We start from the raw sequence: 21,228 nt of genomic DNA, 5'->3' as shown, positions 1-21,228 counted from the left end.
TGGAGTGCGCTGCTGTTTTCTATTACAAAACCCGCAAGGAACTGGAAATAAGCTAAAGCTGCTGGGATGTGCATGAGGGTGGCCTTTGAAGCCTCACATAAACTGCAGGCATCTGCAAAAATGTGTTTACCTATTACAAGTTATTTAAATGAATATTCATAGAGCCTCACACCTTAGAACAACACATGAATATTCATGAGAGTCCATGTTGTTTGAGAGGAAATGCGTGAGTGCTAGAGGCTCCAGTGCAGCATTCTGTCAATCAAAGTGGCCAGGCATATGCGTGCCATCTGGAAGGAGCTGAATTTGGATGTCTCAGCATCGAGCAAATACATGAATAAAATCTGTGTGCTGAGCATAAATGTGGCATAAGCAAACCGGTATGATAGACTAAACACATCTAAAATTGTTTCACTAGAACCGAAAAGTTCGATTTTCCTTGACGAAATATGTATTGCCATTTTTTTTGGAAACTTTAATGTGTACAGTACTGAGCAAAAGTCAGAGACCAACATTCATTCACTTAATTTTCAGCCATAATGGTCATTATGTTCAAGTTATTTAGGGTCAGGAAAACATATATTTAAAAGAAACCTATACAGAATCCTCAACAATTAAAAGTATTATAAAATATTTCAGTATTTAATCTGTCCACCTTTTACCTTTATTACACCTTCCATTCTTTTCAGGCAACTTGTGTTGGGATATTTGAAGAAATCTGCAGTAATATTTTTAAACACCTCCAAAGTTTAGTCTTAGAAGTCGGTTTCATTTTTGCTTCTCATGATACAAATAATCTCAAACACATTCAGTGATGAGATCTGGGATTGTCAGTCCATTATTCTGAGGACAGCAGCAGCTTTGAAAGTGTTAAGTGCTGTTTATCTGATGGGGACAGATTTGGTAGTTGTTTGGAGTCTCATTTATTTTAACTCCAGTTTTGGAAAATCCTGTTTTTTTCACTTATTTTCCTTTGACATTTCCTTGCCTTATGCAAGTGGATTATCTAATATTAGTCTCAGAAATATATCCTGAAAAAAGAATAACTTAAAGGGTGTTCTGTCTGAAAATTTAATAAATGAAGGGTGGTCTCTGACATTTGCATGGTACTGTAGTCGGATATTTTGAAAGGCCTTTATAAGTAAAATTTGTATAGCTACTAATATTATCATCCAATATATGTTGATATATACAACATGGTACAAATAGCTCTTGTGCTTCACATTTCAACCACCCACATACTTATACACATACACGCACCACAAGCAGAAAATCAGTGTGATAGGGAATGGGATTAAAATGGGAGTGTGACATTGTCATGGATTAAAAGCTCATTTCCACACAGCTTATACACAGACTCTGCTAGAGTAATCACACCCTACTGCCCTGCTCTACTCTGACAGCGCCTGACAGCTCATAATGTCAACTTATCTCTCAACCTTCTCCCACTCAACACTCTCCAGTGCAGTATAGCTTGTACAGAAAGCCTGAATCCCAGAATCCCCTGTTGGGGAACCAGGAGGACACATTACTGTTTATCAGTTTGCAAGTGTATTTGCAAAGATTTTCCAGCAGTCAAGTGTTACCAATGCCAAAACATAGAAACTGTATATATGTACATGTGTTGTATATTTCACAGTGCCATTGTGAAAAGGTCTACAATGTGTATGTAGCTACTGGAAAGAGTGTGTGGATATGGTGAAAGACTCACCTGTGACATTCAACCCGTCCGATCGCTGGCACCATACCAGACGAGAAGAACCTTTCCATGAACCGGTCATCCACTTGTACTCATAACACTGACCGTCTGGTAGAGATGTGAGAGAAGGAAGAAGGATTTACTTTAACCCTTTAAACTGAAGGTTTATTATACAGTTATTATTCAATAACTGGGTCACCCTGCCAATGCAGGGTGAAATGGCATTCCACAACAAGAAACCTTCTTTTCTTCTTTTTTATTTTAGTGATTTTTTAGTCATGGCATGCATGAAAACCATCATGTTACAGTAGTGGCACAAGTAGATGCTGAAGTGTTATTTTTATTTGAAACTACAATTATGACCTGTCCCATGTTCAGGTCATTTTAAACATATAAATATATAAACATATACATTTTATATTAATAATTAATTTGAATATGAATATATTGTTAATATATTATTGTTTTTATATATTAATTATTATATTCATTATATTAATAATGAATTATATTAATAATGATTTATTGTCAGTGGTGTCAGTTTGTAAAAAAGGCCTTTATGAAATAAACGTACTAATATCTAGAAAACAATAGCAAAAAATGAAAGAAACACTGAAGGACATTACACACTGAATACAAAAATATCATAAATTGCTAAATATTATGGACAGAATATTTTCATATTACAACTGTACCTATCAGACACAATGGGATTTTCTTGGAATTTCACTGTGGTTTTCCGGCCGCAAAAAATGGTAGAATGTGCATCAAAAGTATGTATATTGGCAGAATATACTGTATATCAACTATATCAAAAAAGTTCATCATGAAACAGACACCGTGACAGTGTGCAGGATGCTCTCCACTGTGGAAAAGTAAAAGGAGAAATTTCTCCTAATTTCTCCACCTCATTCAAGAGCTGAAACTCTAAGTTTCCACACATAACTTGATGTTTGTGGCTCAGCTTGAGCTGCTTTTGGAGACTCTGATCCTATTAGTGTTTGGGAAAAAGTTCTACCTACTGGAACACAGCTGTTCCATCATCTTGGTGTCGTCATGCCAACAGCCAAGGCAATCGGTATTGGTCAGAGTTCAAAGCGATTAAAATGTCACATTTTCACCATACTTTTTTTTTATACTTAATTTTTATTTGGTGTGCAAGATATCATCAGTTATATCATCAGTTATACACACGCTTGAATTAATTTACTGTTGTCCTAATGAATTGCACTAATAAACTGTGTTCAATGTAATACAGTGTTTAGGTCAGTAGTGCTACAACTTTACTCATGTTGTGCAGTATAACAGATTACTATTTACACTTTAACTGCCTATCAACATTAGTACCCTGTTTGCCACCACAACAGTGGAATGACCCAACTACTATAAATAGTCTGAATCAGTCTGAATAAACTACAGTTACTCAGGTATGGAGTAACTAGTCAGGCATTGAGTATGGACCCACTTTATGGGTCACTGAAAATGTAAGGGGTCAGGCTGCATTCTTTTCAGACTCATTTGGGAAAATAAACAGCTGGTTTGTGTGCTTTCCTGTTACTGCACCTGTGCATGGCCTGGCCTCCCACTCCTGCTCCGGACACTGCAGGAGATTCTCTGGTTCTTGGGCGAGCACAGCCCGAGAGCGCACCTGCACTGACCCGAAGCCCAGGTCATCCCCACCCACGCAGTTCAGCTGACACGGACTCCACAAGGTCCAGTCCGTCAAATAACACTCACCTGCCAAACACACAGTTCAGTTGAATGAATGAATGAATGAATGAATGAAGCCTTTATTGTCACATAGTCACCAGAGTAACCAGCGAAATTTTGATCAACCCATCCGAGCACATACAATATGACAAGGGGGGGAGACAGGACAGGAAGACAGGAATAATGGAAACTACAGAGAAACAGAATACATTGGGTGAGGGAGGAGACAACCCCCCAACCGCCCCCACCCAGGCAGAGAGAAAAAAAAGTTACATATTTAATCAATTTCTTTAATATCTAAAATACATACAACAACCAATACATCACATCACATTCATCACTGTCACAACAAAATATCATGTCTCCAACATGGTAACTTTTATTTTGGTTAAGTTTTGTTCTGCTCTGAATTTTGGAGCATTTTATTCATCTGTTTTGGGAACTTCGACAATCCAGATATAACTATGAATAGTTATTTAATACATTTGATCACAGCTTTTTGCTTACAAGACATTCTAGACATAAATTATTCTTGATTCTTTTATTATTATATATACATGCATACATATTACATATACATTATATATACAATATATGTGTTTTTACAAAAGTATCCGCATCACTGGTGGCTCTTATTGCGTCAGCAAAGGAAGATGCCTACAGAGCACTGAATCAAATATCAAGGATAAAGTGACTCCAGTCAATTTACAATTCAAAGCTATGTTGTAATGTTCATATTAAGGCTGCTGTTAAAAATAAAAAGTCCTATTCCTGAAACGTGACTTGAATTTCATAATGTATTAGTGGTAATACCTTCCACCTGCACTTGGCTGCAGGTTTCATCATGTGTATGGACTCAGTCTGAGCTCAGACATCGCTCATTAGCATAAAGTAGGTCAGACTGCCCTATTGTAACGGCCGCACAGAACGGTGAATACCTCACATATTAATTTATCATAAAGCGGCCCTTCCAAAAGCCCTAATCCCAGCTGTGATTATCAGAACACGTGCACATTAGCAGCATGGAGGCTGAGAGGACAGTAGTGATGGTGTGTGAAGTATGAGTGTGTGTGGGTGTGTGTGGTGGGGGAGGGGAGGGGAGGGGAGGGTGTGTTGGGGGTAGGTATTGCTAGCTACCTGTCTCTAGCTTTGGGAAGAATTTATACGAGGGCAGCTGTCAGGAGCATTTGCATTAGGAATCAGACTATACTGACACAGTAGTATGGATGAAAATGTGTCACTGGCATTTTTTTTTCAATAATATAAAACTGCATGGTGGCAGATAAATATACAAGATGAATTTGATACACTAGACTGGTTCATACAATGACAAATAACTAGTAGATAATAGTAAAAAAATATAAAAACATAATACATCAATGGAAAGGGGGAGATATTTGAGACGTGTCCAGAATGTTAAACAAAGTTGGAGATGATTCTAAAATGAGTGCTGGAGCCTATCCCAGCAGTCCCTGGACAGAAGATACCCTGGGCAGGTCATCTGTCCATCACAGGGCAAACAGACAGACATATACATTCACACACCTAGGGGCAATTTAGTGTGTCCGGTTGGCCTGACTGCATGCCTTTGGACTGTGGGAGGAAACTCACACAGACACATGAAAGCTCCACACAGAAAGGACCTTGGTCGCCCGGCCGGGGAATCCCAGCACCACCGTGCCACCACGATGTGTGTTCTCTGCAGAAGGATGTGTAACTTATTTACACTTACAAAACACATAATTTGACCAGGGGCTCCCAAACTTCTGCATACAACTGTATTATTGTCATAATATTGACCTATGTTTACATTTACATTTATGGCATTTGGCAGATGCTCTTATCCAGAGCAACTTACAATTTGATCATTTTATATAGGCAGGTGAAGTTAATGTTAGGAGTCTAGCCCAAGGACTTTTACTGCACCTTCATAGTACTGGTGCAATATGCAAATGTATATCTAACCAATCTACTGTGAGCTGGAGCATCCTGACCAATCACATGTGATCTTTTGGATGAGTCAAGGCATTCACATGATTCAACAAACATAAAACACAAAAATATCAGTATAGGAGAACACTATAATACCCTTGTAATGTTCTTATTATGTCTTAACAAACTAGCAGCTGGAAATTAACTGGCTGTTAATTACTACTCTATTAAGGAACAAGTAGGGAGATACATTAGGCATATAAACACTTTGTGTATTATACAAGCTGGGGACTCACTCCTCAAGCCGACAAGTGATAATTAACTGGCTGCTCAATGTTAATTTAATAAGCAACAATTAGAGTAAATTAAGCATTTCCAAGGTACGTTTATTTGTGTATCAAACACAATAATCTTTTACAAATCATTTATTTATATGAGGACATTCATGCAGTGCTTTTCTAGGACTGAGGAGACTCAAACAGGCCAGCTGACTAGAAGCTACATTAATCAGCACAGTTCATGCAGACTCAATGTTTAAATGGGGCACCTTTTTGTAACTTAGTCATTATATTAGAGTTTATTGGTGGTTATTCATTTTAATCACATTGGTAGTAATGTTGATAAGAATCAAATGAAAATAAGCACATTATATGTTAGGTAAAGCATGTGCACCTGTTCAATGAAGCACTAAGGAGCAACCATTTAAATTACCAGCTAGTGGCTTAATAAGGCTTAATAAGAGCATTACAAGGGTGTTATAAAGTTCCCATGTGGAAGTGTTACCACAATTTTGAATCCAAAAAGCCTGCCAGCCTTTAAGTGCATCACATCGAGTTAATAATGTTTTTTTCAGTATATTGTAATGTATGCTGTAATCTCAATATGTATCCAAAACGATTCCATTATGATATTTTGACCTTATGTAGGTCAAAGTTCACAGCCTGGGACTGATAATCGAACTCCGTAATGAATCCGTCCACACAGCACAGATGTGGAAAGAGTGTCATTGGTTTAATTGACAATGTACCACAAATATTCACCATTTCTTTCTTCATCTCTCCTCCTCCCTCACATACACAGACACACATGAATGCTGGTGAATCATTACTGTCACATTCACTGCTGCAAAAAAACCTGTGTCACAACTCTCTGCCTCAGCTACACAGAACATGTCAAAACACGGGGATATATCTGTCACTCACATACGCCGGCTGAGTATGAAAAAATTTGAGTATGAAAAAAAAATTATTTTTTTATTATTACAATTCATAAAGAGAACAGAGAGAAGAGAAAAAGAGATAGAGAGCAAAAAGGTGGAGAAAGAGGAATGAGACATAGAGACAGAGAGAGAGAGAAGAAAGAGAGAAACAAGTCAGAGAGAGAAAGAGCAAGAGAAAAACAGAAAAAGAAAGAAGTATAAAGGGAAAAGGGAGAAAGAGGAGTGATTGAGAGAAATGAAAAAAGAAGGAAAAAGGAGAAAGAGAGAGAAGCAGAGAGAGAAAAGGAAGAAAGAAGTGAGGCAGAGAAAAGAGAGAGCGAGAAAACGGTGGAGAGAACTTATATAGACAGATAAAGAAAGACAGAGAAATGGGGAGAAAGAGGAGTGAGAGACAGAGAGAGACAGAGACATGGAAAGAGAGGCAGAGAGAGAGAGAGAGAGAAGGGAGAAAAATGAGACAGAAAGAGAAAGAGAGAAGAGAAAAAATAAGAAAGAGACAGAGAGAGAGAAAAAGGTGGAGAAAAAAGGAAGAGAGAGACTTAAAGAGAGAACGAGAGAGAGAGACAGATATATAAAGAGAGCAAGAGAAAGAGCGAGAGCAAGAGACAGATATATAAAGAGAGCAAGAGAAAGAGCGAGAGCAAGAGACAGATATATAAAGAGAGAGAGAGAGAAATATCGAGAGAAAGAGCAAGACTGAGAGAAAGAGAGAGAGAGAGAAAGAGAGAGATCTATGAGAGGCCTATAATTAATGGTCATAAACATCAGGACACTATTTTCCATGTCCACTCTGGAACGTGTCCCAGCTGAGAGACAGAGCTGTGTGTAGGTGTTCCACTAAAATAAGTCTATATAACCTCCAGAATGTTCTTACAAAGTAAGAGCAAATAGAATATATATCAGCTTTGCAGCACAATAAAACAGCACATGGAGACTGTCAGGAATAAGTCAGGTTTGTAGGGCTTTTATTGGAACCCCGTAAACCCTGATGCCAGAGTGAAAGGCATGACTCTGACAGTGGGTGAGAAGAGCAGTGTCCTGGGGTCCTGGGAAACCTGTTTCTGCTTCATAAAAGTCATCCTCCCTTACAAATGTGCTAAACCGGAGCTGAGACAGAGAGTGATTTAAAAGCAAATGGCTTTAGCAGGTCTAGCCTAAGAAACGCTCTGCGTCATGCTCTTCGGTCTCAGATGTCTGTAGGGGGGTGGTTGACATTAATGTAATTTACAGAACAGAAAAAGAGCTGAAGTTATATCTACAAAAGGAACAATGAGTAGAGTTACAACTGCACTTAGATCTAGGGGAAAATAAAGTGAAAGTGCACATTCACTGAATATGATGCTTATACATTAGTGTGATATATAGAGAAAAAACAGAAGACTAGCTTTTTCTCAGATGTCTAAGTGCAGTACCAGCGAACTATATAACACCCCTCAGAGCAGAGAGGCATATTTTAGTAGGTTTGAAGTGTTTAAACCCCACATTACAAAAATGAACACTCCATAATTAAATACATACAGTAGTTAGGTAATAATATTACATTTATACTAGACTTACATTCTGCATCAGCAGATCTGCATGTACACATCTAATTATTCTTTGTTTTGATGTCAAGAAATGACAAACTCACAAATGTCAAATCTTTATCTTCACTTTACCTAATGGATTGTTTCACAGCTACAACTGAATGCATAACAATAGCCTTTTGTCAAATTCTAATCATAATAAAATATAAAATGTGCTATTGATTAAAAGTTTAGCATCCACATTTTGACAGAAGTGTTGCTGATAACTTGCTTTTGTTACAGCTGGCAACCACTGCAACTTCTAAGTGTTAAACAGATGTGGTGCTCTGATAGAATAAAACTCATTATAGCATTAAAATATACTGCACACACTTAACTCACCATCAAAGGCTGCTATACACATGCATATTTGTGTGTGTGGTTGACCTTACCTGGACAGGGCACTGTGCAGGACTCCTCCAGAGTGATCTGTTTATCTCCTTCCACTGTTTGTTCCAAATCTCCACATAGCTCCTCATCCACCAAATTGCCCTCCTCTTTCCCAGAGCCATCCGAAACGAAGCAAGACACATTTCGGAAGCGCAGGCCTTCTCCACAGCGAGCACCCTGCTCATAGGCCACATACAGAAACAGCACATTACACACTGGTCCATTTTACATGTAAACCCATAGATGTGTCTTCAGACTGACTGACTGACTGACTGACAGACTGACTGCCCGTAGTTTTATTATTATTATATTCATCAAACTTCTATAACTTAACAATAGCATTGAAGTCCCGTTAGTTACTAATTAATACGCCTTAGTATGTAATAAGCTTGGGACTGTATGGGGTTCAATTTTGAGGACAAACAGCAGACACCTAAACAACCATGCTGGACAAAGTTTACAGATAAGAGTAGAAATGATGAATTTCTGTGCTTGTTATATTTGTGAAAGCTGAGCAAGGAAGCGTAGTTTCTTTTGTTTACCTGCTGTGAAGAATAATGCTAGCAAATGTAAACTCAGTGCCAAATTGGTGATATATAGTGGATAAAGAGATTTGATATAGGTAAGGCTCCTTTGATTGTTTTCTCTCTTTTTTATGCAAAATATTCTTGAAGTAAACCTCCATTTGGATAGCTGTTAGTTTGATTCTTTCATTAGACAGGAACATGCTTGTTGGTTAACACCACACTGGCCTCTCTCTTCACTAAAGTAACAGAAGATGCGAATTGCAACCACAGTAACAGGCATTTTGAGGACGTTGCAAGAACGTTGCAGGGTTTGGGTGCAAGAAATTATGATAAAGATTAAGTTGGACTGATGTAAAAATCACAAATTCTGATCTGGCTGTCCATACAGGGGTCACATTGCCGCATATCGGATAAGCATCACATTTCAGTGCCAAATATGAAAGCGGTGCAAATCTGAAAGCCACATTGCTCAGTTCCAATTTTTTTCCTCAGATCCAACTTGATGGTTCATATTCATGTGGGTAAGTGACTCAAATCTGTCATTAATGTGAAAGAGGTTTTCTCTTATTGCACCACATATCTCTTATACCACATACTGAAGCAATATATTACATACTTCTTCATTTTCAGACGTAACCTCATAGATGCATCTTGAGACTGACTGACTGACTCACTGAGTCACTCACACATTAAGCAAGTTAATACAAATAATTCTCCACAGGGGGAGCTATTAGCCCTTAAGTCTCTTTTGTGCGCACTGGTGAAAGGGAGAAAACTGGCCTGAACATGGTTAGTTTGTCATGACAATAATTTGCTCTGAATAGCTCTCAGCTGTTCATAATTATAGAAAGAAGAAGGCATAAAAAGGGTCAGATTAATTGCTTTTGCACTGCTCATGTTAACTTCAGGTTAGTCACTGTTGCCACATTAACACATAATGGTGAATGCACAGTGAAAAACAAAATGAATTCAGATCTGACTGTTTTGAGCTTGCATGGCCACAAATCGCATATGTATCCAATTTGGGACCACATCTGAAAGTGGCTCAGCTCTGAAAATTCAAAAAGATTTGAAAAGATCAGCTTTGCTTGTATACACAGCTCCAAAACTTCTGATCTGTGTCATATTAAGGAAAAAATGGATTTGTGGCAATTCAGTCTGCTAATGTTTATATGGGGCACAAATAGCACATCCTCCAAAAACTGCAGTGCACAGTGTAATGCTCAGTGTCTGACATGCATTTTCTGTCAACTCTCAGCATCATCCTTTTCCCCCGTATCCATCCGAAATCTTTCAAAACACAAGACACAGCCGAGACAGTGTAGCAAGCCCTGAGCCTCTCTGTCAGAAAGCACGACTTAGAGCCAGGCAGTGGAGAACAAAGGAGGGAGTCACAACAATACTGCCTCACTCCAGTCCTCATAGCCTGCACTGTGACAGGGGTGTGTGGCACCAAGCTGGCAGACAATAGAGGGCAGAAAGAGGGAAAGAGAGAGAGAGAGGTTAAGGAGAAACAGGGAGAGAGAGAAACGGAGAGAGAAAAAAGTCTGCGGGTGAGAAAGGGTAAAAACAGAGAGAGAGAGAGAGAGCGAGAGAGAGAGACTTGGGGAACTGTGTCTTCTGCTGCTTGTCTTTAATTAAACCCCCTGATGAGCTCAACAATCTAGACGCATGAAAACAGTAGGAAGACAGTACAAATGCAAAAGTGCAAAAGAGAAAAAGCGAACGGCGAAGAATGAAACAGAACGAGAAGAGCAAAGGAGCCTAAAGACTGCACTAGACAAAAGAACTGAAGCGCTGCAACAAGCAATTATTAAGCACATAAAGCAGAGAATTAAGAGCACGCCTGAGGCAGAATGCAGTAAGCTGGAGCAAAGCCTGACCTCAGCTTTGCACGGAGACCAGGCGCTGTATCTCCAGCTGTAGCAGGGCTTAACAGGGCACGGCTTCCACTGCTCCAACTGAGAGGGACACGGTCGGCCATCGCCCTGAGATGCCTGGATCACTGTCCTCCGCCTCCACAACTTCCCTGCACAGCAAAAGAGCAGGAAGAATGAACACTTTGACCATGAAAATTAACATTAGACATATATTTCAAGCTATACAGCTTTTACTGGCAGAAACACTGCTACATGGTTAAAAATAAAGGTTTTGCACATTTTTTGTTTATTGAGGTGTAAATGTACCCTTGAGGGTACCACCCCAGTGACAAGAGGGGTACTGGCCCAGTGACAGTTTTATACCTTTATTTCTGAGAGTGATAATAAATGATATTTAAATCATTTCTTTATGTGTCCAACACTTTTACACAGCATGGTACTTTCATATTCTCCTATATATGTATTTTTTAACACTTTATTATTACTTTTTAACAAGAATCATTACTAAGTAAATTTGCGAATTGTAATATAGCTAAGAGACAAACACAGAAAAAAAAAACCAAAGAGAAAGAGAAAGAGGGGGACAGAAAAAGAGAAAGACACAAAGAAAAAAGTGAGAAATAAAGGAAATAAGAAGAGAGAACAAAAGAGAGTGAGAGAGTTTCTCATCCTCTTGTATATGTATTTTTGAAACTTTGTCATTTTCTGCCCAGAAACTTAATTAAATGAATTGTCTAATTGTTATTTTTAATGTTTTAAACCACTGTTGAAGTGTGACCTTTAATTCTCCTTCACACAGTGGAAGATGAACACACATTCCTTCTCCTGTTGTAAGTTCTTTTTTTAGGTTCTCCATGTATAAGACTTTCTCATTTTTGTTGAGAATCACAATTATCATTTACTGTTATTATTACTATTATCATCAGTAAATTAGTTTTTGTATCTTGTTTTAAAATATAAGAATAGGAAATTATAAGAACAAATCATTAGTTCCCCACTAAGCAGCTCTGAAACAGACTGAAAAATAAATGTTCAAGGCTCAGCTCTCCTGTTACAAGCTCTTCTTTTAGATGTACCCTCCAGCAGAATCACTTCAGAGTCCTTGTTTTTTGTTCTGTAAGGGAAGTGTTTCATATTACACACGCTACCATGTTATAACTTGATATCCAATTCCGAAATGGTGTGTGACCTGAAACATTTTTCTCCGAGTAATATTGCTCCAGCTGTTCTGTTCTCCTAGAAATAACCTAATCAGCAAAGCCATTTTCAAGCCTGGTTCCAGTGCCAGGAACTGCTTTGAATATTCATCTCCATTGTTTTTCAATTCAGCTGTGAAAGAAGGGAGAGAACCAGGAGAGCTGTCTCTTATCCTAAACGCTTCCTGCTGTTTAAGAGTGGAACCCAAGAGACACTTGCAATTAAGCTGTAGCGATTAGCCACTGTCTCAGGGGAATATACATGAGCTTCTTTTTTACCTACAACTTACTTGACAATTATCTTGCATGGTAGGCATTGTATAGGCTGCAAAAACACTACAATCTATAAAGCTGTACAAAAGTCACTGCATGTGAAATTGTAAGCTGTGTGCTTTGGAACTGACAGAAAGCAGGAGCTATGGCTTCCGCTGAATAGCCTTGGTTATGAAATCTAATACGATTCACTGGGTTTAGGGGCTGCACTCTGACACAGTTTTCAAGGCGCTCGGCTCCCCGCTGAGCTCAGAGTACAGGCCACTGACACTCAGCTCAGAAATAAAGAACTGCTGTAAGAACCCTAAAGGCCAACTTCTTCCATTCATTGAGTCGACACACAACCATACATCTTCCTCCAGTGTTTGCATCCAAAGCTCACTCAGTCCAGCACACCCAATTAGCCCGCTACGCTAGCAGCCACAGTCTCTGACTAGCCCATGTTTATGCTATCGCAATAAAGATGCTGCATCAAATAAAAATCCTTGGGCCATGGTGGGTCAGCAACTGATATTATCTTCTGAGCTGTTGTATAATGAGAATGAGTGCACATGGCCCTACGGCGTGCATCGCGATGCTCCTTAATGTTAAAGACGATCAGAGCATCCCGCGCTGATGCACTGCCCTCCAGCAAGTCTGACAAGTTGCCAGTTCATCTTCTCCACAGGCTGCTGCGACAGGCCTGTCCCTGCAGAGAAACCTCTCCCAACATACCCACTCAACCAGGTCAGCTTATTAAACTAGCCCCATGCCTCTGTTCAGGTACATTCAGCTCACAATATGATTCAAACCTTGGAACAAGATTCACAATTTGGTACAATCATGAAACAGTGAACAAAACGTTTAATGGATAAATGAAGCTGCAAACAGGACAGGAGCTGGAACTATGTCATATGACATGGATGTGCTGGTGTGGGTTCATTACACCTGTTTTATTTGTATGTATTGTATTATGTTGCATTTAAACTCTGCAAGATCTTACATACTATTGGAATTCCCATAGGAGGACTATGAGAGAATAGCATTAATACTGTGGTGGTTTAATATTCTAAAGATCTTCAAACACCCCACAAAAATTGTTCACTGAAGATTTCTTTCCCTGTTGTATTTATGTAGATGCAGCCAAACAAGCTCTCCCACTGGTTAGACTTTCAGGAGCAGGACAGAAGGACTCACATGTTAGATTAACTACCAACATAATTAGGAATGATAGTGAAATCAACCACATTCTGTCATACAATGGGTGGGACCGTTTTGTGAGAAAAATACATTGTAGGATTTCTAGAAGTCCTACATTTGTCAGTATGTGAATATGCATGGTAGTCTAGTCAGGTTTGAGTCATATGTTAGAAGTAGAAAGCAGCGGCAGCTCTATGCCAGGACTCACTCACAAAGTAGTCACTGTAAAATTGCAATGAACAAGGTAAAATAGGTGCTACTGTCTATTGAAAACGTTAAATAAAACACACAGAATGTCTTTTACAAGCTTCAACTGTACGTGTTTAATCTAGAATAGCCAGAAAGTTAGCTTAGTGCTAACATACTATTGGAATTCCCATACAGGGGCCATGAGAGATTATCATTATTATTGTAGTGTTTTTATATTCCAATTTTTTTAATGGTCATGACCAAAACTAAAACCACTGTCACATTTTTGCATCAAATGTTTTGTTATACCTCAACATATCACTACTACTTTTTCCTTTTTGGTAACAGAATATGTGCTATCAGTTTTCTTTTCTGCAGTTTGAGTTCACGCTAAGTGCTTCACTGTGATTCCTCATGCGCTGCAGGTGGCCTGGGTGCCCAGCATTTCAGGGGCGAATAGTGGGGGGGCCAAGGGCTACTGGGCAGGGAAGCCAGCACCAGCTGTCACTGTGCAGCGCTTGGCACAGGAATACTCACAAAGGAATTTATTTTGATTATTTATGCACCTCCTTAGGACACGCTGTGCCTGGCTCTCTGATTTGTGTTTTGATAACGAAACAAGTCATGCCTGTCCTTTCCCTTGTGCATCTCTAATGCTGGTCATTATGGCCTTTGTGTGAATGGAGCTTCTATCAGTTCGATAGAAAATCTGAAACTCCTCCTATTAAGAGATGGAGGTTCACCTGCTTGACTAGTTTCATGAAAATCCCTTCTGCCTGGGGAGAGATTAAGGTTGCCACAATAGCTCAGGCCAATGCATGTGTTCTGTGGAGGCAGCTTTTGCTTTGGCTACAGCTGGCCGCTGGCTCTGCAGCTTCCTGCAGTGGAGTGGTTCTGCAGGCCCCAGGCGCACAGACATAATGGACCCCCAATCAATCGTCTAAGCTGATGGAATTACACACAAGGACATTATTATCTTCCTCTCAAATGCTGCTTTTGGGCGATAAGATAATCGCTCTCATGCCATAAAATGTCTCTGGTTTCAGTCATTACTTTGCTGATGTTATTCTGAAAGACAGCTAAGAGCTCTGAGCAGTCCTGTGAAAAACTAACAACTGGGAAACTGATCATATTAACTGACATCACATTTTATTTGACAAAAACCTCACCACCTAAGGCTTCTGATGTCATCCACTTAATATTACCTGCCAAGTTCTGTCTAGGCCCATTTTATCAGTGTGTCTACATCAGTCTATAGAAGCACTAGTCTTTGTGTATATAGCACATATTGGAGATGTTGTTATACCTGCCGGCCCACAGGTGTGAGTGCACTCAGACCAGGAGGACCAGTCAGACAGCTGACAGTTGATGGGGCACTCAACCACGCAGGAAGCATTCATCTGCCATTTCCTCTCAAGGTTAAGCTAAAATAAAGAGATTCATAAGGTCAAATGATTGTCATGAGAGTAGTACAATACATCTGCTGAGGGTAGTGTCATACCTCTTCACAGAACTTGAGGTCTACAGACTTGCCATCACTGCGCACACAGTCCAGCATGCGCGTCTTAATGCCGCTGCCACATACAGCTCGTTCACTCAGCTGGCATGTGCTCCAGTCTGAAAACACAGTAAGAATCATTAAGTACAACTATAATCCTCTAAAACACAGAACTGTTAGAAAATCTTGACACGTAAAGCCATTGATCTGAGCAGTAAGCATTTATTTATTCAAAACAAGACTAGCAGAGAAAATACAAATAAATAATACACTGTGATAATAAAACACTGTGTGTCTCTGACTGTTTAAGCTTATCTTTTTTTAAATCTTTCCTTGAGGAAGTCCAGCATATTACTGTAACCAACCAATCGCTAGCTCAACTAACCAATTCTTCATTGAATTGAATCAAGAGTGTTGCTGAATGGAATTTAATAACTATACCTCAAACGTAACACTTTATTTGAAGGCTACCTACATAGGGACTATATAACACATGCGTAACCACTGAAGAACATATTTATGAGCAACATTTGAATATTTATGACCAGCTTATGCTAGAAACTGCAAGATGACAAAAGACCTTCTATGAAGTAAATGGTATCGCTTGGACATAAAGGACCTTAAACTAGAGTGATGGACATTTTCTTTATTTATAACACTATTATGGAGCACCATTTTTTCTAGTTTTATATAAATGAAAGTACAAAACCCGAGTGTCAATATGATGTCATTTACTGTTAATAAAGACTCAAATATTGCTTTATAAACATGCTATTTAATACTTATGCATGTGTTATGATGTCTTTATGTAAGTAGCCTATAAAATGAATGTGTTACCACTTGAAACAATGAAAGAATCAAACAGTTTGTTGTAAAAATACGAACTCCATGCACATCTCAGCAATACTCGGGGCTTTGAGAGTGCATTGAGAGGTCTCAGAACAAACAATGTGGTTATTACTAGTTCTGTTCAGCAACAACTGAAGTGTGAGGTGCTGTGTCCCTTCACTCTGTTCTCCTCCTACACAGCCTGCTGTTAGTGTGTGTGTGTATTTGTATATGTGTGTGTATGTGATTGTGTATGTGTGGGTGTGTGTGAGGGTGGACAACATTGACAGGTTGCTGACTGGCTACAGCTGCTAAAGGTGAACCCTATGCTGGCCACTTGTGATATTTTTACATAAATTATTGTGGCTGTATTGATTTAAAAAAAAAAAAACAATAATGCATTGGGTCCACCAGACCACTGAATAACAACACCAACACCACACAAGGGTTAAAGTCATATAAGACAGTCATCTTATACTAACAGGATATAGTCCTTTTACAAAAGTACTAGACCAATAAACCAGCTCAATTCCAAATACTGACAGGTACCTGTGATGTTGTAGGAGTAGTGAAAGCAGTTGGTATTGAGAGTGCAAGGCTCTCGCTCAGTTGTGGGTGGACACTGCTTTGATTCGCCAGGCTGACGGATAGGGTTGGCTGTCCTTTCTCGGGTGTTATTTGCATTGCATGGCTGGAAGAAGCAGAAAACTCTCAGTGACCCTAACTCTAATTAAACATTACACAAGAGAGAAAAGTTTATGATGAATACAGACTGAAGGTTTCCAGCAGAATGATTTTAGACAGGAATGTCTTACTCTTTCAAAAACTGCAAACTTTTTCTAAGAAAAGAAATTTTCATATCAAGACATTCATTTGGAGGGTCTCCTTTCCCCTGCCATCTCTTCTGCAGGGACACTTTCTCTATGTATGGTAATTAACACCCTTTGCTGCTCTGTGGCAAACTGTCTGGGAATCACATTTTGATGTGATGGAATAGCCATCCTCCCTCAAATAATCCTCCATAATGTCTACTTTTAAACCAACCTAAGCAAACACAAGCTATTTATAACAGTGAGACCTAAGCACCCAAGCAGAATCTACCTTTTCTTGGACCCCTCCTATGTGTCCATTTTTTTCTTTTTATTCGAATGCTGCCGGGGCCCTGCTGAGTCCGAATAGCATGACTTTAAATCGGTGTGAGCCAAGCCCATGAGCAGCTCTAAAAAACATGCTGTGTTGCACAACCCTCTCAACAGGAGAATGGAAAATCGGTAGGGAAAGAGGAGTCGGGGCCTCCCACCGACCAGTCAGTTTGCATTAGAGGTGTCAGACGGAGGTTTCTGGGGTTGAAAGAGCTCCGTGCTCACCGGTGCTTTGAAGAAGGGCTGAACCCACTTTCACATTACACACCACGCTGTGCTGAATGTGAGCCTGGGGCTCAGATACATACATTAAAATGCCACTGGGAAATGGAGGAGGCTGCAATGTCAAAATGAGACCAGTAGTGTTAAGAAAAGTTGCAAAATAGGTTCCCTGGTCAATAAACAGACTTCATCATTTTCTCACCAGTGGGCATCGACTCCAGGGACTCCAGTCAGACAGGACACAGTCTTCTGGACAGGGCAGCTTACTTTCTCTGGCTCCAAGTGGCATCTCCTCTGGGTCACACAGATAGTCCTCAACTGGATCTGAAGGACCATCAATTGTATTTTGCATGCACCTACAACAAATAAAATACCATTTTAGGGTAATGCCTGACCATATTTGGTTGTAGTTTGAATCAATATGTGATCAAAATGTGGTCAGCAGAAATAGAATAGAATAGAATAGAATAGAATAGAATAGAATAGAATAGAATAAAATAGAATAGAATAGAATAGGGGGCTCTAGCTTGCGACATTTGCAATTGCACAATTATTAATTTGAGTGTAATAAAATGTATTAACTCATCAGCAGTGAAAGGTCACAGCTATTATTATTATTATTTTTCTATAGCATCACGTGGACGCATTATCCCTTCAAAAAAATGTCAACCAGTGTAGCAAAATGTGACAAAGCAGATAAGCCAAGCTGAGGTTTTTACAGAAAATGGTGAAGCAAAAAATATCAGATTTCTATATTTCTGTCAGACCTTGAGAGGTCATCTGCTCAACCCCAGTCTAACTCAGTTAGAATCAGTGAACTAGTGAAAGATGAAGATGTGCTTGAACAACCGTCCACATCTAAGTACAACCACAGGAAGACGTTTCAGATACTCTTGGCTTCAGGAATTTGCATGGCTCACATATGATAACACAAAGCAGACTATATTGCAAATTCCATTCAAAAGTGAACAAAATTATCCCTTAAAAATTTATTTCTTAAAATTATAAAATCATTTCAATAAAGAGACTAAAAGTAAACTATAAAAACATTAAAATGCGCACGATTTCATTATCTCAAAAAGTGTTCCTGAGGAAACTCCCGTGCGGCATTTTGTGCACATAAAAACAACCAAGAAAGAATTTAAAGAGCTTAAAATTATATTCAACACATGACAGCATATGAAGAACTACCCTTCACCAAATTCAAATAAAAAAAATTGACTGGATATTCAAATAAATAGAATCAAACATCAAACCACAAATACCACTGAAATGCTGAGAACATAAATAACAAAAATACATAACAGTAATCATGAATCTTTATGGAAGTGAATCTTTCATGGAAGTGATGCAAATCATACCTAACTTTCCTGGTCTGCACTCCCTCCCCACAGTTCTCCTTCAGATCCACATTACTGACTTTCCATACACTCCAAGGTTCAGCCACCCAAACATACTGACCGCAGTCACTCTGACATGGTACAACTTCATACACCTGTTAAAATACCACATAAATGTAATTACAACATACATATCGATCAACCAGGACCAGATCTCGGTTAAACACTGCCAAGGCAGGTTACTTCTCCTGAAAAAGTGTATTACTCACCTGAGCCTATGGTGTGAGTTCAGTGACCAGAAGATGAAGGAATAGAAGGGGAAAAAACAAAGAAGAGGGTTAACAAAGAATGCTTTGCATCACAGTGTCCCAATTCACCTACTCTTTTAAAGTCTTTAACTGTGAGATAAAGTCTTAATTTTTATCTCTGACATTAAATAAAACAAGAAATAAACATGTTTTAATATTAATGTTTGATGTCAATAATTAATGTTAAATGTCAAATAAGCATGATACATATGTAATAGTACATCCCTTGCTGTGCATTAAACAGAAATATAATTCTGTTTGGTCCTGTAATTGAATATTTATGATACCCTGGTAATATAATTAAACATTAAAATGGACCACGGACCTTCCTTATCCCCAGGTGGTGAACAAATGTAGTTCAAAGTCACCAGCTTACCTGATTAACATGGTCTAGTTTGGGGCATGGTCGACCACCATTGTAGGGCTTCTCTCTAAGCCATTTGGAACGCACTTTGACCCCACTTCCGCAGGACTTGCTGCAGCGTGACCAGTTTGACCATTCACTGAGTTTGCAATCAGATGGACAGGGAATGATACAGGCTTCTTCAATGTAACCTGCACAAGCAGATAAGATGAGTCAAAACATCTCCGATAGAACAGCGAGAGAACCAATTTTTTAGCTTCATTGCCTGAAATAACTGTTTTCCCAAAACAGATCATGCGCTGCACTGCTATGACACTTGCTATTGGAGCTTTCATAATTCTGTTATGCAAGTCAATTGCTGGTGACTGTACAGCTTTTTTGTTTGTTCTGTTTCTGTAGTTGTTTTATTCTAGGTTGAGATCTCTTATGTCTACTTTTTTACAGTCACTGTATTCAGCTTAAGTGTCAAGTGTACAAAATATGCATGCATAAAAATGGCTTGCATATTTGTAACATAGTGCTGAGCAACTTATCTGAATGAATATTTAGTTCATTCACTAATGCAGAATAAAAGCAATAGATTGATTGACTGATTGATTGATTCACTTATTAACCTGTTTGTTTATCATATATTTTTCTTCAATTTCATTTCTTTCCTTAAGGTCCATTGAGAAATTTTTACGTCACTATTTTTCATCCTCTTTTTATCGTTTGTCGAGGATGAAAGCTCCTTATAGCTTCAGTATGAACAGATAGAACTTAACTGATGGAGGCTAAAAAGGTGAATATATGTATTTAGTTTTTTCATGACATCATACAATTAAGCAGGAAGGTAAAGTCTGTGAACAGACTTTGAGTTGGCTTGCGTGGCTTAAGCCAGCTAAAAGTGCTTTAAAAACTAAAGCAGTGGCTAAAAGCTGTTGGTTGTTTTAGATAACTAAATTGGGTTTAAAGAAAGTAATTCCAGGTAGTTGCTATGGCCCTGCTTCAGGGTTGCTATGATATTCCTGCTTGTAAGGTGTTGCATGGCAGTTGTTAAGTAGTTGCTAAGGTGTTGCTAAGCTATTACTATGGTACCCAGGTGGTTGTCGCAGTGTTGTTAGGCCACTGCTACAGATTCCCAGGTGGTTGCTAGGCCATTGCTATGGTATCCATTGCTAAGATGTGAGCTAGTAAGACAATTTGTATGCAATGTGTATGAGGTTTGGAGTGAGAAGTATTATTTGTAACATCATTTGTGGCAGACAGACTTGAAAGTTCTGAACATTCCACCAACATTCTTCCAGAAAAAGAACTGTGAACAAACGCTGTACAAAAAGCAAATTTTTTAATGGTAAAATAATAATAATAAAAACAAAGTGAAAAACAGTAATGAACCCAAAAGGGCCTTTTTTAGCAGCTTTATTTCCTTGTATGAACCGAGGAGTAATTGCTACATTTTTAAACATATGTTTCCAAGCTACACCTTATTTTTTTTCATTAAAAAAATGGGTTTTCTATGACATGGGCCTTTATGAGAATGAATGAGCAAATCCCTTTAAAATCTTTAGTCACCTCATTTTTAGACACTATGTTGTGGCTGAAGGACTTAAAAGAGTTTAAATTTTAATCTTTGCTTCTAGGAACAAGCAATCATCCCCTAATAAGGATGAGAAAGACATATTAGAATTCAGTGATTGATCTTTCTCATGCTTCTCAGTATCATCACTCTTATCTGGCTTAAGCAATTACAGATCATATTCAGCCTATCCACGGGGCATGGGAAAC

The 21,228-nt window shown here is 38.8% G+C and overlaps 1 protein-coding gene across 1 annotated transcript in view; it reads right to left on the bottom strand.

Annotated features, from left to right (window-relative positions):
- Positions 1-21,228, bottom strand: part of thsd7aa (thrombospondin, type I, domain containing 7Aa) — a 164,448-nt gene that overhangs the window by 12,996 nt on the left and 130,224 nt on the right. The window contains exons 14-24 of the mRNA XM_017682044.2: positions 19,474-19,652; positions 19,059-19,064; positions 18,811-18,944; positions 17,652-17,805; positions 16,635-16,776; positions 15,261-15,376; positions 15,066-15,183; positions 10,926-11,071; positions 8,518-8,692; positions 3,263-3,436; positions 1,712-1,807 (exon numbers count right to left, since the gene is read on the bottom strand). Coding sequence (XP_017537533.2) covers positions 1,712-1,807; positions 3,263-3,436; positions 8,518-8,692; positions 10,926-11,071; positions 15,066-15,183; positions 15,261-15,376; positions 16,635-16,776; positions 17,652-17,805; positions 18,811-18,944; positions 19,059-19,064; positions 19,474-19,652 — 1,440 coding nt within the window. The remainder of the gene's footprint in view (positions 1-1,711; positions 1,808-3,262; positions 3,437-8,517; positions 8,693-10,925; positions 11,072-15,065; positions 15,184-15,260; positions 15,377-16,634; positions 16,777-17,651; positions 17,806-18,810; positions 18,945-19,058; positions 19,065-19,473; positions 19,653-21,228) is intronic.

This window comes from Pygocentrus nattereri, chromosome 27 (assembly GCF_015220715.1).
Source record: "Pygocentrus nattereri isolate fPygNat1 chromosome 27, fPygNat1.pri, whole genome shotgun sequence".
In the NCBI taxonomy this organism is placed as follows: domain Eukaryota; kingdom Metazoa; phylum Chordata; class Actinopteri; order Characiformes; family Serrasalmidae; genus Pygocentrus; species Pygocentrus nattereri.
Note: the sequence above shows the minus strand (reverse complement) of the source record. Positions and strands in the feature narration are given on the sequence as shown.